The sequence below is a fragment of the Grammomys surdaster genome, unplaced genomic scaffold (assembly GCF_004785775.1).
Source record: "Grammomys surdaster isolate TR1022 unplaced genomic scaffold, NIH_TR_1.0 63, whole genome shotgun sequence".
Taxonomy (NCBI): domain Eukaryota; kingdom Metazoa; phylum Chordata; class Mammalia; order Rodentia; family Muridae; genus Grammomys; species Grammomys surdaster.
This window is the reverse complement of record NW_021604565.1, coordinates 30,536,838-30,554,307: the sequence shown is the minus strand read 5'-3', so window position 1 is coordinate 30,554,307 and position 17,470 is coordinate 30,536,838. Positions and strand designations below refer to the sequence as shown.

Below are 17,470 nucleotides of genomic sequence, written 5' to 3'. Positions count from 1 at the left end.
TGTGTGTGTGTGTGTGTGTGTGTGTGTGTGTGTGTGTGTGTGTGTGTCTTTCAGTCTGGAACCCAGAACATTGGGGTAGGTAGTGAGGACACCACAGGGACAATTTGAGTAGAGTTATTTGAGTTCTGCAACAGTTTTCAGATACCGTTTTCTCAAAGTCTAGAGCCAGTGTGTAACAGTCTCATTTGTTTTCAGCTTGTCCTAAAGTAAGTGGCTCTGCAATTGTACAGATTGTTTTGCTGAATACCTGGCTATCTTGTTACCTTAATTGTTATAGGTAAATGTCTGTGAACTCAACAGTTCAGCAATCCCTATGACTAATTCACTAATAATAAGGAGATCCTGAAAACTGTAAGCCCAAAACACCTGCTCCTTTTGATGCCAATAGCTAACTTTGCAGAGACAGTCATAGGACATTCTAGAATATTCTTAGATGAGAATTTAGGTATTAATCAGAGAAGCTCTACCCTTCTGAAAAGATATGGACTCTGCCAAAGTCACTAATAGTACTCATAGTAACAAAATAGCTGTGTTAAATGTTACAACTTATTTCTCAAATGTGGAAATTTGAAAGTTTATTTTGCATGGAACTAGTTCTTACTACTGTAGAATTTACCAGTGGGAAATGATAAGTGTCCAAGAAAAAGAAGGTGTCCAAAGTTTGTTAAATACCAAGGGTTATAGAGGAGGAATGAGAAATCTGGAAGTCTAAAACTAGGAGAAGTCCAATCCCCTTGTCCTCTTGGTGTACTAGGATCCATCTAAGGAATAGGTGAATAGAGTGTGGGGCTCGGTGGTTACTGACTGGATGATCTTGTCTCCTTTTTAAAAACATATAACCTATAACTCCTGGCACAGACAGGGAAAGGAAACAGAATTTTTTTTTCTTTCTGCTGTATTCAAAGATCTTTTAATACACATGGCCTCTCTAAGTCTTCTCCTGGATTCAGAACCTCTTTCCTTAACTCCACAACAAGCCAAACTATCCACAGATAGTTCTCTAAGAGCCATGAGACACTAGTACAGTCAGTGTTGCCGATGCTGGCACAGTAACAAAGACAATGAGAAGAAGAAAATAAATTTTGAGAAGAAAGCTACCCATGCAATGATGTTCCTGTTGACTCTCCCAGATTCGAACTGGAAAGCTGCTCCTCTTCTGATGTCTTGCTGAGCCTGGCCGCTCAGCCTCCAGGAAGGGCACAAAGCATTTACTGCCTTGAGCTTGACTCACTGGTTTTGCAGCAGCTCTGTGTTTGAGCAACACATTAGGGAAAGCACAGAGAACTAACCAGGAGCAAAAAGAGGCTGAAATGAGAGAGAGCCCTTCCACTGCACATTTGTTGCAATAGGTCAGGGTCTCCCAAACTTGTAAAGTCATTTCCCCGTAAAAAGACATGATTTTTGTCAGATTATCTCTTCATCAAATGTGTCAGGGGCAGCCCTGCTTATACACTGAAGGCCTAAAAACAGCCATAGGCCTAAAAATCAGCAATAGGCCTGACATACATGCCTGCTAAACACAAAGTCTTGGGTCTCTGTGGAAAAACACTGAAACAGATGACTAGAAGCTATTGTAAACAAACAGCTTTGGTGAAAAATTGCCAGGCTGAATAGTCATAGACCTTGTAGATAGGTAACCTTGGTGGATAGTACCAACTTAGATAAAGACAAGTGAATCATAGGCAGAGTCATAGTGGTCTGTCCCCTGAACCTTCACCCAGGTGACACTCTGTTCTGGAAGATATCTGTAATCCCCCTGAACACCTATGCTCCTGCGTCATCCCCCTCCCCACATCCTGCCTTTTTGTGTATATAACCCCTGTGTGAAAAAAGTAAAAATTACAGTTTGATCAGCCTATAGACAAGCCGTGGTTCTTTGCGTTTGCCCATTTTTCCCCATTCTCTCTTAGGTGATCTCCCTGGACCCTGTTTAATGCCCTGCTGGACAGGACAGAAATGCTGATGTCATGTACTGTATAACTGTTTATACATTTATGGATACCTAAGCTATGAACTTAAAAGGAGTAAAAAAATTTTCAGTCTCTGCCCCAAGAACAGATTTTTGCCCCTTTGAAGACTCACACCCACTGAAGGAAGACGCATGTACTAAACCTCTGTTTTGCAAAGAAAACTTCACTCTCGTAAAGCCAGGAGCATCTAAGGCAAACCAGATCTAAATGGGCAAGTTACACATTTTACAAGTTTTTTTTGTTTATTTGTTTGTTTATCCTCAATTCTTTCATGGGGTGATTGTTACTGTCTGCATGTGAAATGTCCCCCAAGGCTGGTTTATCTTTAACTACTTGGTCCCCAGCTAGTGATGCTGCTTTTGGAGTTGCAGGAGCTTTGGGAGGCAGAGATGCCTAGAAGGAAGTGAGTCTGGAGGTGATGCTGAAGGACTACAGCTTGATCTCCCCTCCTGTCCTGTTTCTAGATCCACAGCAATGTGAGAAATTAGCTATCAAAGATTTCCACTGCCATGAAGCCATGTGCCAATCATGCCATTCCCACCATGATGGCTTGTATCTCCTCAGATCACAAGTAAATCAATAAAATCCTTCTCCCTTTAAGTTTCTTCTTGTCAAGTATTTAGTCACAGCAAGAAAAGATAACTAATACAGTGAAAAAAGCAATTTACTTTAAGACAACAGCACATGTGTTAGAAAAATCCAGAAAATCATAAAATACAATTACCTCTAGTAAATGTGTGTGTGTGTGTGTGTGTGTGTGTGTGTATTCTCAGTTAGTTGCTTTTTGTGTTTGTTTGTTTGTTTGTTTGTTTTGTTTTGTTTTGTTTTGTTTTTTCAAAACAGAGTTTCTCTGTGTAGCCCTAGCTGTCCTGAAACTTACAGGCTTGAACCCAGAGATCCATTTTCCTCTGCCTCCAAAGTGTTGGGATTGCAAGTGTGCCTACCACCCAGCTCAGTTAGTTGTCTTTATCTTTTTTAATTTTTTCTTTCGTTTTGTTTTTTGTTTGTTTGTTTTTGTTTGTTTTGGATAGAGTCTCATGCAGAATAGTCTGGCTTTGAACTATATAAGGATAACCTCAAGCTTCTAATCATCCTGTCTCTGAAGTGCTAGAGTTACAGACATGATTTCCATGACTGGTTTTATGAGGTGCTAGGGATTGAACCCTGGGCTTTGTGCATGCTAAGCAAGCCCTCCACCCACTGAGCTACATCTGCATCTTCTTCTCAGTCAATCTTGATCAAATCATTGTACATCCTGATGTGGCCAGTAAGAGTCCTGCGTCTCCTTGCTCACGGCTCTTGATTCAGAGATGAACATATGAATGAAGTAGACCATTACAATTCCTCTCTAGACAGCTTCTAAAGTAATTAGGCTAAAGGTGTTGTTCAATAGAAGAGTGCTTGTCTAGTGTGCTGAAGTCCCTGGGTCTAATCCTCAGTAATGCAAGAGTGGGAGGGAGGGAGGGAGGGAGGGAGGGAGGGAGGGAGGGAGGGAGGGAAGGAAGGAGAGAGGGAGGGAAGGAGAGAGGGAGGGAGGGAAGGAGGGAGGGAGGGAAGATTATCAAGGCTTTCTCCACTATGAGACTGTAATCTCTTGTTACCATGTAATTCTCTTGGAGAGACACCCCCCCAGGCCCATCATAGTGACCTCTGGAAACTTGCCTATGAGTAAAGCCATCCCAAAAGAAAGCAAAGTTAGGAGATGGGGAAGCAAGGGAGAGCAGCTAATACTGGCCTGGGGCCCTAGGTACAACAATGACTGAAATACGGGCATACATTGCCCAGGGACACTTCAGTCCATAACTGACAATATATGCAACACTGTGTCCCATACTCTATGATAGTGCTGAAATGATCCTGTCATCTAGCAAGACCACTACCTTCAGAATGAAGTGTTTGTGATGATGCTAGTGGACGCCAGCTAACTGCATGGCCAGTCTTGTAAAAATCCAACACACAGACTAAGTACTGAACATGACATTTGAAAATGCTGATAAGTGGCTATGTTTGAGGTTTGTGTTTACCATGAAATGTATCAGTTTCTGACAGTGTATTTCTCCTATTCATATAATTCTACTAGTCAACATATGCAGTGTCAGGCTAGCCACTTCCTCTTGTTTCTCTCATTAACTGCACTCAGTTGCATCAGGAACCAAGGTGAGTAACAGATCTGTGCCTGAAACATTAGTATAAGTAGCAATATGAGAATAGTTCAACGGGTAAAGCATTGCCACACAAGCAAGAGATCCTGAGTCTCTTGGGATACCTAGAGCCTGGGGAAGGGCACCAGGAGGAACAGCTGTTATCCCAGCTCTCCTATACCAAGGTAAGAGACAGAGATAGAATAAGCCAAGGAAGCTCACTGGCCACCTAATCTGGCATACACAGACATGAACAAGAAACCCTGTCTCAAACAAGGTGAAAAGTGAAAAGTGAAGTACGGAATTGTCCCCTACCCTCCACACATGAGCCATAGGGTTATGCTCATATACATACATGCACACACACACACACCATACACATATATACACATACAAAGATATCTAAGAGGTGTGTAAGTACACATTATGATGTTCAAAGAAACAATGAAATTGCCCACTGACAAGTTTTTCAGGTTTCCTGTGGTTGGGTGTGATGGTCTAATCCACATCTATGGTAGTTTGACTAAAAGTGGCCTCCATAGGCTCATAGAGACTGACACTATTAGGAGGTGTGGCCTTGTTGGAGTAGGTGCGGCTTTGCTGGAGGAAGTGCATCATAGTGGGCAGACTTTGATGTGTCAAATGCTCAAGCCAGATACAGTATAACATTCACTTCCTGCTGCCTACAGATCAAGATGGAGAAGCCTCAGCTCTTTTCTCCACCTGCATGTTTGCTTAGATGCTGCCATACTTCTCACCATGATGATAATAGCCTAAACTTCTGATACTGTGATCCAGCTCCAATTAAATGTTTTCCTTATAAGAGTTGCTATGGTCATGGTATCTCTTCAGCAGTAGAAACCCTAACTAAGGCAACATCTGCAGCCCAATGCCCCACTTATGGGAATGGAGTCAGAATTTATCCAGTGCTCCCCTAAAAACCCACCTACATGCCTGTTTTGATCTTTTGTCCTCTGTCTAGCCGAAGTTTAAATCCCGAATAGCCCCATTATTTCCAAGATGAATTCACAATCTTGAGTTTGGCATGCATAAGCCCTAGAAAACTAGTGGAAAGGTGATAATTTTTTAAATCAGCCTCTCAGTTATGAGTTAAGAACCATAAAGGTGTCAAAAGTGTGGTTGGGATGTGAAAACATGCCTTGAGAGCCATCATAGGACCAGGCTGTATCCAAACATCATTAGCTTGCATAATTCGGATCTGGCTCCTAGTCTGAAGAAGCCAGTGGAAACCTGTGTTGTGCTGCACTGGTCTACACAAGCTCCATGAGGGTAGACATATGCCAACCGTGAACATCAGTTAATCCCCAGAAGATACCTCAGTTGCCCAGTACTACTGATAAATATCAAATCTTATCTATGTAGTTACTGTCAAACATAGAGGATAACCCTCTTAGCCAAGGATGATGGTAAACACAATCCTAGCACTGGGGAGTTGGGGGTAGGAAGGTCAGTAGTTCAAGGGCCAACCTCAGCTACATAGCAAGTTTGAGACAAGCATAGAGTATATGAGACTTTTTCAGAGAGAGTGTGGGTTGGGGGGGAGAAAGAGAGAAAGAGAGAGACAGAGAGAGAGAGACAGAGAGACAGAGAGACACAGAGAGAGAGACAGATACAGAGAGAGACAGAGACAGAGAGAGAGATTGACCTATAAGTATACTCTCTCTAGTATTTGGAGAGTGTGTGTGTGTGTGTGTGTGTGTGTGTGTGTGTGTGTGTGTGTGTTAAACAAGATGTAGCCCAGGTTATCCCAGAATTCACTATGTAGCCTAGTCTGACCTCAAAGTCATCCTCCAACCTCAGCTATTTGCTGAGATTGCAGGCTGCATCACCATCCTCAGTTTGGAGCATTCTAATATTAATAATAAATGCTTAAATAGTATTTGCTGTGTTCTAAGTACTTAACTTACAGTAATTCATTCAACCTTCACAGCTAACTCAGGAGTTCTCATGTTTCAGGTTAAAAACAAAAGACATATGTAGGTGGGCATAGAAGAAATGGAACCTTTTGAAGATTCGTAAATGAGATTACATCCTAAGCAGCTCTGATTGGAAATAGAATAGACCAAATGGTCTCAGAAAAGAAATCAACTCAGTAAGAGATTTAGTACCAAAACACTGGAAAGTTTTAGACACTCTAAAGCAAGAATCAACAATTATATTCCGAAGAGGTCAAGATGGGAAATACTTGAGTCTTTGCTGGTCATATAATCTGCTTTGAAACACTCCAACTCCGGTACTTTGGGAGAGCAGCCACAGACAGTATGTCAGGAAAGAGCAAAGCCTGGCCCCAATAAAGCATGACTTAAGAAGTAGCAGAGGACTTAGCTTAGCCCAGGGGCTATTGTTATTTTGGAAATAATAACAAGCTCATCTCTTTTAGTTTTTTTTTCTTTAGAAAATCAGAGCTATATTGTATTGAGAAAAATATAAAAATTTAAAAAGAAAATGGGAGTTGTAGTTTCATCCCTTCCCCTTTAGTGCAGAGAATAATAACAAAAAAAAAAGTTTCTACCATGTGAAAGTGCCTGATCTCACCTGATACCAGAAGCTAAGCATGGTCAAGCTCCATCAGTACATGAATAGGAAGAGAGGCTTGATGGCCTTAACTGGAAAAAAAAACTCAGCTGAAAAGGAAGAATCCTTATGCTTCTTTTCTTATCTGGTCCAAATCTTTTCCAATCTCATTCTATGTTCCTATACAGACTGCCAAAAATAACTAGAGAAAGCTGTTTGGCCAGTCATGGAGATATAATGGTTCATGTCCATGTGCCAACATTTTGCTCAGAGGCAAATACCACTCTTGTTTGCAAGCTGGTTTTTAAGTCTTGAAGAATTGTGGACAGTACATTAAAAACAAGTAATTATTTCACAGCACTGAAATTTCAGATAGATATCCTAGCTCCTTGCGTTTCAGCTAAAATTTTGAAATACATGAAATATGGCTGGTTGTCTCTGAGCTATTTGCAGTATAGATACCCATATCAGAAGATAACAGACTGTAGAAAAATAAAGAACAACATAGTTTGATGTGAATCATGGGACTACCTCATCCTGAAAGGGGCTTATACTTAGTCTTGAGAGGGACTTTGAGTAACTGGTTAATGGCTTCATCTCACATTTCTCCTCCTGGCCTAAAGTTGGTCTACATTGTGCTTCCAAAACTCACATGTCTTAAGGCAAAGAATCGAGAAGGTAACGTAGAGCTAGAACTAATACATTCTGAAGCCACATGAATCCACAGATTTTTATCTCAAATATTCTCAAGCATAAACAGGCAAAGAATGTTAATCTAAAAAATACCACATTAAAATGCTAATAAATGTACCTTTTCAAAAAGAAGCAGAAACATGTAAGTCAGAACCTGATGAACTGGGAGTTGAGGGTGTCACTTAGTAAAATATATGCCAGGCATGCTCAAGTCCTGGGTGGGCTCACTTCCCAGCACTGGCCCGCCCCACTCCCAACAAAGATAAAAGAAAAGAAAGGCTGATTCTTAGAATGAGTAAAGTTGGAAGGGTGGATACTTTTTTATTGGCCTTTATTTAACTTTTGACTTTTGGAAGCACATCAGTAGTCTGCAGACTCGAGTTAACCTGACGATATTAAAAATGAATGACAGAGCACAGCGAGCAGAGACGAAGAGCCTTAATGCAAGCTATGCCCCATCCTACGCAAGCACTCCGCCAGAGAGCTACATCCTGACCCCGTTCTGGGTTGTTGCTCTTTACTTTGAGAGAGTGCCTCATTGAGTTACCCTGGCTTGCCTTCTACTCATGCTGCAGACCAGGCAAGTCTTGAGCCTGCAATTCTCCAGCCTCAGTTTCCAAGGTATCCAGAATTACGAACCTGTGAAATGGGGCCTGGTCCTCAGATTTTTTTTTTTGAACCTTCATTTCTATACCACACACTAAAATCAGATATCAAACGCTAGTTACCAGACCATGTGGCTTACATGGGCAGTGTGAAATTGCCATGAGATAAAATACAAGAGGTAACAAAAACAGAGCAAGAGGCAACACTTGGTAGACAGGAAACAGTGTGATACCCTGACAGCATTGTAAGGACTGCTGAGATGTGCTAAAGCTATCAATTGCTAAGAGTATCAGTTATTATAAGAGTATCAGTTATTAAGATTCCATACGCATGTTAGATCTCAACACAATCATATCAAAGAAACACAAAAGAAGGAACATCTTCCAGGACAGGAAAAGGGTAAGACATGTATAGAGAGAACAGAGACTATAAATAGAGAAGAAAAATATGAAAAATGAGAAGTAATCCAAAGCAAAGAAATAAATGATAAATCCAAAATAATCAATAATTTCAGCAAACATAAGTGAACACAGTTATAAATCAATATAGTAATTGCAAGATAGAATACGTATAAGCCACTCAGTCATTGCCATAAGACTTCCTAAACCTGGGGACACAAATACAGTGACAGTTAAAAAAGCAAGAAGAGGTGGTTTTGTGACTACTATACCCAATAAAGAGGGTACAACTGCATTTATTTTAAACACTTAGGCTTTGAGATGAATATTAAACTACTAATTATAAAAGGAATCATTATAAATAACAAAAGTAAATTTTCCCTTGAAATTATGACTCTCATTGTATATGTCACCAGCATTGCGAGTATTGAAATCGCCAGTTTCAAATAAAAGTGGACAAACATTAGTGGGGAAAATTAAAACGCATTTTTCTCAAGGACATGTGGAACAGATCTAACCATTGGCCATATTTAAGTAATAAAATATCTCAACAAACTTTTAGAAATATCCCTGCATACCACATTCCCTGAAGACAGTGCAATAAAGTCAGTCACTAATAACAAATGAATATGTTTAAGATCGCCACATGTTTAGAATTAATGACCTAATTTAAGTAAGTCGTGGATTAAAGAAGACAACCTTGAGGAAAATATAAAATATTAATGCTATACATCAAAATATGGGATCTAGTGTGGGCAGCACTTGGATAGTTTTAAAAATACATAGCACAGTGGAGGAGGGGCGCAGACAAGAACAAAGTGGAATAAACCATTTACCATGAACTCCTGCCTGTGGGAAGTATCCACAAGGGGAGGTCCTAAAGTGAAGAAGCAACAGATACAGCAAGGAATATGACCGGACAGGCTTCGTGTGTATGCTTGGTTGGTTGTAGAGACTGAATGGAAGGTCCCCACCCATACGCTGACAGTCATTGGAAAGATGGGGAGAAAAGAGCCAATGGCCATTTTCATAACAAACCGTACATCTCTGCTGATGGGCCAGACTACTATGCATGTATTGTCTGCTGTTTAGCCAGCCACACCCAAAGTGACGCAAGCACGTATCTGACCTTCTGGTGAAGTTGGTTTACTTCCGTTTCCTTTGTCCACAGCCTTGACTCTGGGCTTTGTTGGATCCTTTCTTTTCTCTAAATCTTTAACTAGAAGAAAAAGAAAAGGAACATGTGGTATTAATGTTTTAAATATATACAAATATGTATATTTATTGTGTTTAACTAAAATCCCTGCAAAACCAAAAAGCAATGACAGACATTAGTACCATGGTACAAACTGTTCTCCACGTGTTCGATCGGACATTTTCTTCAACCTTGTCCTAAGGTAGGAAAAGTACTGAAGGCTTAGGTCAAGTATGCAACTGTGGACAAAAGCATCAAATCAATTTAACACTTCAAAGCAGCTGTAAAACTGACATGATTATCCCATCGGCATACACAAAAGAATGAAAAGCCTAGATAAAAGCCAAAGCATAGCTTATGACATCAGTAAGCATTGACTGGCTTTAGCCTCATGTCTCTGGACTCAGTGTATGAATTTGACTCCCATTCTAGAAAGATAGTAACTGTGGGCATTCTCGTTTGTAATTGCTACGTCTTCAGTAGAAGGTAGAGAACCACATAATTTTTCCTCCCAAACTTTTTTTTTTAATGTTCCTCTAACATTTCCTTCACAAGTGTAAATGACTGATAAGGTGTCCACGCTCCTGTAAACAACCTCTCACCAATGGTCCTGTAAGCAACCCTGGTGAAGCCCATTGGGTTCTCAAACAAAGAAGAAAAAAGAAAAGGCATCACAGTGGAAGGGGTCTGGTAGGGATGCAGAGGGGAATCAGTGGGAGTGAGGTGGAACCTTGAAATGTCTCAGAGAATGAAGACGATCAAAATGTGCACATATATGAAAATACCATAATGAAATCCATTATATATAATTAATCTTTACTAATAAAAATGCCAGAAGTAGTCTTGATACTTAGATGATAGTGTTTGTCACTTCAGAAAAGCAATATTCAGAAGCTAACACTTATCCCTACTCCTTGGATAAGCTCACATCCCCCTGTACTGTACTTAACATTCCACCATACTGATGCTGGACACTCCACGGCAGCCTGCCTGCCATTGCTTGGCTTCTAAAGTGGTCCAAAGAGTTCAAGGCCTTCACCAAATGTCATATTATATGTTTATACATATAAAATGTGCTGTGAAAATTCAAAAAAATAAGGCCAAGGGCAAAATATTTCACTTAATTATTTTACGAACTTGAAAGACCTGAGCAGGTGTGTTGGTAGCTCAACCTCACAGGGGAGATGGGAAACTCTCCCTGCATCCTTATCATCTTCTCCAGGAGATGGCCCTATTAACCCTGTCTGTGTGGCACCACTCCTTGTCCTTCCCACTGGCTCTTGTGCCTTTGCTAAAAGCTTCCAAGACTTGTCATCTGCTCTGGGCTTATCACCTCCATTAAAGAAACCCTGTCTTTAAAACCTTTCTCATCTTTCTTGTTCCAAGAGATTTAATTCTGGGATAGAAGTAATAATTAAAATTATAGGATACTTTAACCTTACTAGATTCAATAATCTAATTTTATATACATTTTTAGACCCTTTTCTTTGATTTCTTAATCAGCATCCTGCCTCTTTAAAAAAGATACAATTATATTTTTTCCTGTTCCGTGGCGCTTTTATATTCTCATTTTTGGATTCTTTTCCTCCTTCCATTCCTGAAACATGACTTTATGCTAAAGTTGCCCGGCATCTCTAAATGCTCTGGCTGTAATTTTATTATCCATCCATTTAAAATCTCATCCTCTGTGGATCATTTCTAAATGTACATCTTTCACCCCACCCACACTTGGGCTGTGACCCAGTTCGCTTACGTGTTCTAAAATAAAATGCATCTGTCAGTTTAATATTAGGAAAATTTGGGTTAAGAAACGATAGGGGTATGATGAGAGTAGTTTCCAATGTGGGGCTCTGCAGATCTATTCCCAGAAGGGGAGCACTTCTGTGTTCCTGTTAAGATAGGAAAGAAAAGTCCATGGCTTGAAAGAGTTTCAAAACAGACCACAGCACCAGCTTAGACTGGAAGTTTAAAAAAAAAAAAAAAGTCCCTTTGGAGGTAGGGCCACAAATTCACACAGAAATTATAACAAATGTTGGTACCTTCATGTAGGAACAAAATCAGTTAGAAACCCATGCCGAGTGTGGTGATGCACACCTGCAATCATAGGATTGGGGACAAAAGGGCAGGAGACTCAAAAGGCACAGGACAGCCTAGGCTACATAGTGGGTTCTAGGCTAGCCTGAACTACAAAACAAGACCCTGTCTCAAAAGAGGAAGGATGGGGGGAGGGAAGAAGAGGGAAATGGAGGCAAGGAGTGCGGGACAGGGATATAGTACGAGGACCAGGACACCACAGCAAAGCAGTGTCACAGCAATACATTCATGAGCACCAGGGCTGCTCTCAGCTCTGCAAATCCAAGAAAAGGGAAAAAAAAAGATTTATGTATCAAACATATAGAATCCAAGGCTCAAAGTCCTTCTCATGACCACCATTTTCCAGCAGGCGACCATGAGAGTTTTCCAGGCAGGGAAACCAGGCTAAATTGAGCTCTATTGTATAGGGACCAGGACTCTCAGAGAAATGCAGAAGAGGAAAGAAGGCCCTGCAAAGAAAATCATTTCTACCTGAACAGAACAAAAAGCTCTACCTCACCCACAATGGTAACAGCTAAATCATAACGTGAATGCTTACAGTTTGTCTACAGAAAGGCTGGCGGACACAGCGACTTCCCACACGAGAAAAGCAGGTGGGAACCAGTGGCTTTCAACAGCTACTGACCAAGCTTTCCAGAGCCTGGGGGTTTCCTCTGCTACTCCATTGGAACACTTCTTGGAATTATCAATCGCAAAGCTTTGACTCAAGTGAACCAGATTGCATCTCATTTCCTGTTTCTAATAGACCTTAAGAGACATCATTTTCGGTACGACGGGAGCAATTTAAGAGGCAGAAGACTGGAGTAAGAACACGAGGAGAGGTGAGACTGACTTATACTAAAACCTAAAAGCCTCTTAATAGCTTCTTGACAACGAGTGACCTCAAGCATGTCATCTGTACCTTCAGACAGGTAGACTCTCCAAATGTCTTTGTTCAAACGACAAAAAGAAAAGACTTTATCTCAAAAGTTCCCCCTCATAACATCTACTATTTTAAGCACAGAGCCCAGGTGGTACCTAAAGATTGTCAATACATACTTCTGAACTGGCCTTGAGCTGGCTTGCTTTCCTTGTCTTTATAGTAGGCAATAAGTTGAACTGTGTAATTCTGCTCTGGCAGAAGGCCTTGAATAATTGCTTTTGTGGCACTGTTCTGGAGATTCATCTGGTTGGTTTTTCCTCCTGTAATAAAACAGAATGATAATCCATACTAAGCTAGAAGTAACGGTATTCACTGAGAACTTTTATTAACCACAGTCAAGACTGTTAAAAGGCACGCAACTGATTTTTTTTTAAATTTTGGTTGTAAATATTTATACAGCACATTTTGATACATATCAGATGGTAACAACATTTGAAATACAAGTACTAACACATGTGTAATGTTAACTTTCATTGTCATGTTCAGCGTATTCTGTCTGCTTTAGTCACAAAAGACTTTCATGATAGCTCTCTATCACGTTAACTATCTAAGAGAAACAGTAGTTCAAGACTAGAAAGCAGATTCTTAACATCAAGTTCAGTCTTCAAAGAAGGGACTGCCTCCTGAACGTGCAGTGGGACACATGAACTGGCTGGATGCTATTAACCACGCTGCCGCCACTGCTGTCCTCTGTCCTCTAGTGTAAGCCTTGAATCATAAACAGCCTAATCTTACATCTGGCCACCACTGCCTCAGGACGACAAAGGGAATGCTCACTGCCTGTTGCCTGCCTATTTAAAAGTCAGTTTGATTCAATAAATAAAATTACAAATTTCCCATCAAATTAGACTGACATCTAAGGATTTCGTGAAAACGTTTAATGCTTAATACTGTTTATGCAAAATTCCAAAAACACCTTTGGATTTTCAATAATTTTCTATTATTTATGGCAATGATGAACAATCTAAAAAAAAAAAAACAGGAGGAAATCAATTCAATATTTCTTTCCCCCCTAACAGCCTTCAGGGAGTTATAAATTAAGCAAATGTATTATAGTAAATTTTAATTACATCCCAATAAAAATAATCTGGACCTGAAATATTGCCTGCTGTTTATCCATGCCGCCTGCTACTAAGGAGGAAACTGAGTTTTCTCTTACCGAAGCCTGTTGCCTTTATTATTTAAGATGTAAAGTTGTGTTTCACAAACTCCCATCATTAAAAACTCATCAACTGGGGCTAAGATGGTTCAACGATTGAAAGTACTGGCTGCCTTTCTAGAGGACCAGAGTTCAATTCCCAGCACCCACACAGTGGCTCACACATGACTGTAACTCCAGTTACAGTCCAGACCAGGAGAATCCAACGTCCTCTTCTGGAATACATGGGTACTATAAGTATGTGGTATACAGACATCCATTCAGGCAGACACACGTATACTTAAAAAGTAAAAGTTAAGTCTCAAAAAACATCGATTATAAAGTACGCAAATACTATGCAATTTATACTTTTCAAAAAATGTTTTTAGAAAACCCTGATTATTACATTCTCTCTTTAGAAGAAAGATGTACTATTTTGTTAAATATTTTAAGATTACTATAATAAAAATGAATGTTTTAAACTCTGTCTAAGCCAGCATTTTCCAAATTTGACTATTAACTCATCTTGTTGTGTAACTGCTATTAGCACCCTGCAGAACACCACGGGACATTCTTTGGGAGAGACTGACATAAAAAAGACATGGACCATGACTCACAGTGCTGAAACGTCCATTAACTTTTTGAAGTTAAATGCATTTATTACTGTCTTTTATTTGCTGTATTTAATCAAGTAGACTCTAGTGAGCCTAAATTGACTGATCAGTTTGGCAACAATAATATGAACAGAAAATAATGTAATTATTCATTAAGAAATCATTTCACTCACGATTTTTTGTCACTGGAGGTATTTAAACAAGTTAGGCATCTAGTGTTTGAGTGTACTGTTTCAGAGTGAATCGGATAGTCATGTTGAGGTTTGGTTCACTAAGCACTTGAATCAGTTCTAAGACTTGTGTGATTCCTCAGTGATGTGTGTTTCAGGTGCTTAACATTTTAGTATAATCAGCAATTAATCTTTAGAAATTAAAGTACTTATTGACTAAGAAAATATTTTGAAGACTTGGCATAGGGAATGTCCCAATTCTGTAAGATAGTAACAGAACGAGTCCATAATACTTAAAATTAGTGACCAAACAAAAAGTTAGGTGCTTTATCTACCTATATTTTTCCGAGATTTCTAAATCAAATAATGGGTAATATTACACATTTGTGAACATAAAATCAGTTGAGAAATGGTCCTCAACAAAAAGAAGTCCAGTTTCATATGCCCATCTTCATAGCCCATTATAATTATATTATAAAAACATGTATTATAGGTGTGTATCATGGCTAATCTTCATTGTCAAGATGACTAGATCCCAAAGGAGGTACGTGAGTGGCATCTCTATATACACCTGTGCCGATGTATCTGTAGACAATTAACTTCGTAAGAAAATAAACTTTAAATATGGGCAGCAGCAGCATCTCATGAGCAGGGATCCAGGTCACAGTCAAAGGGGAAAAAGAGAGAGCAGCTAAGCGGCAGCATCCTCTTTTCTCTGTGCCTGCTTCCAGATCAGCTGTTAACCAGACAATTGTCCGCTGTCACACATGCCTACTGCTTCGATGGACAGAAAGAGTAACCACGGACTCAACCTCTGAAACCAGAAGCCAAAATAAATTTCTTCTCCCTTGAATAGCTTATGCCGGGCACTTTATCATGGCAGCAAGAAAAGTAACTGATACACTGAGGTCATGATGTAATTAGGGAATTATTGTGTACTTGTGTGTGAGGAAGAGAGCCAAGAAACATCGGGAATAGTGTTCCCATGGTAACAGTCCTTAATTGGGTCTGGCTTACAGGTTCGTAAGTTCAGTCCATTATCATCAAGGCAGGCATGGTGCAAGAGGAGCTGAGAGTTCTACATCTTTATTTAAAGGCCACTTTGAGAAGACTGTCTTCCAGGCAGCTAGGATGAAGGTCTGAAAGCCCTTGCTCACAGTGACACACCTCCAAATAGTGCCACTCCCTGGGCCAAGCATATTAAAACTACCATAGTGTCCATGGATCAAAAGTATTTATCCTAAATTAAAACATGAGCAGTATTTTTATTTTTAATGGTTTTTAAATTTCAGGAAACTTTAGCTTAAGAAGAATTAATTACAGTTAAGCCCAAGAGTCAGACCTTATACTTTTGGGAACATTATTTCCTTAATGAGAAGAGAATTTCTCAAGATCAAAAACTAAATTAAAACAAGTCTTCCACTATGCAACATTCAGCACTATATATTTTTAACCATCCATGCATAAAAAGTCCCCAACAAAAAAAAAATGGCAAATTATCTTTACCTGAAGCTGGAGCCACGAGAAGTTTGTAGCCACCAAATTTCCCTCTTGGTGCTTTCCATGAAATCTGTATACTGTCATGGGATATTACATTATATCTTAACCTGGTGGGTGGAGCCACTGAAAAGAAAAACAAATATGACTTTAACATGAAAAATATTCAAATTTAAATTACAGAGCCAAAGGAGCATAACCAAATTACACAAGACTTCATCAGTCTCAAAAGATGTTCTTTCTACAGTCCTAAGAATGAGTCAATCAGTGAGCAAAACAAGACAGATGTGAAAGCTTGCACTTTTCACTCGAGGGATACCCTTGGTCAAACAGCACTGTCCTAGGACATGAAGTCAAAATTGATTATCTAATACCCATACTACACTCTGCATAGCCAAAAAGAAGCTAAACAAGAAGGAACAAGTGAGGATGCTTAGAAGGGAGAATAAAATACTCATAGGATGATGACTGAGGAAACTGGATGGGAGAGGAGATGGAGAGAGGAATGGGGGTGGGGTTTAGGATCAGATGTTGAGAGGAACAGGAAAGATGGCTAGATAGTCATGAGAATGAACAGAACTCTGCTACTGGTGGGGATGGGGCATGGGGATATCTCGAAGCTCCCAAGAATCAAAGGGAATGGCCTTAGCTGAGACTCACAACAGTGGACACCTCCTATAGCCAGGCAGGACCTCAAATGGAATGTTAGGGACACCGAGACACCCACAAAACTTTGCACCCCAAATTTATCCTGTCTACAAGAAATGCAAGGGTAGGGAATGGAACAGAGACTGTGGGGGTGGCCAGGCAATAACTGGCCCAACTAGAGACCCACACATGGGTAAGCACCAATCTCTGATACTATTAATGATATTCTGTTTTTCTTGCAGACAGGAGTCTAATATGGCTATCCTCTGAGAGGCTCCAGCCAGCAGCCTCAGACAGATGCAGACACCTACAGCCAAACATTGGATGGAGCTTGGGGATATTTATTATGGAACAGTTAAGGGAAGGATTGAAGGCCCTGAAGGGGATAGGAACTTCATAGGAAGACTAGCCTGGACCCTTGGGGCTCTCAGAGATTGAACTACCAACCAAAGATGGAATACACAAGCTGGACCTAGGTCTCCCACATATATGTAGCAGATGTGCAGCTTGGTCTTCATGGGGGTCCTGAACAATTGAAATAGGGGCCATCCCTAAAGTTGTTTCTGTCTGGGGATGTTCTCGTAACTCAGCTGCCTTGTCTGGCCTCAGTGGGAGAAGATGTGCTTAGCCCCACAGAGACTTGAGGTGCCAAGGTTGTGGGGGATACCCAGGAGTCCCCCAGCCTCTCAGAGGAGAAGGGATGGGGATGAAGAGTTGATCTATGGGAGGGGGAACTGGGAGGGGTACAGTGATAGGAGTGTAAAATGAATGAATTAATTAATTAACAATTAAAGAATTAATTAAATAGCAGCAGTCATCAAAAGCCTCCCCACTAAAAAAAGCCCAGGA

General features: G+C 40.3%; 1 protein-coding gene across 1 annotated transcript in view; it reads right to left on the bottom strand.

Annotated features, from left to right (window-relative positions):
• Col14a1 (collagen type XIV alpha 1 chain) overlaps positions 1-17,470 on the bottom strand; it is a 197,262-nt gene that overhangs the window by 151,980 nt on the left and 27,812 nt on the right. Inside the window, exons 2-4 of the mRNA XM_028767286.1 lie at positions 15,983-16,099; positions 12,671-12,814; positions 9,473-9,562 (exon numbers count right to left, since the gene is read on the bottom strand). Coding sequence (XP_028623119.1) covers positions 9,473-9,562; positions 12,671-12,814; positions 15,983-16,099 — 351 coding nt within the window. The remainder of the gene's footprint in view (positions 1-9,472; positions 9,563-12,670; positions 12,815-15,982; positions 16,100-17,470) is intronic.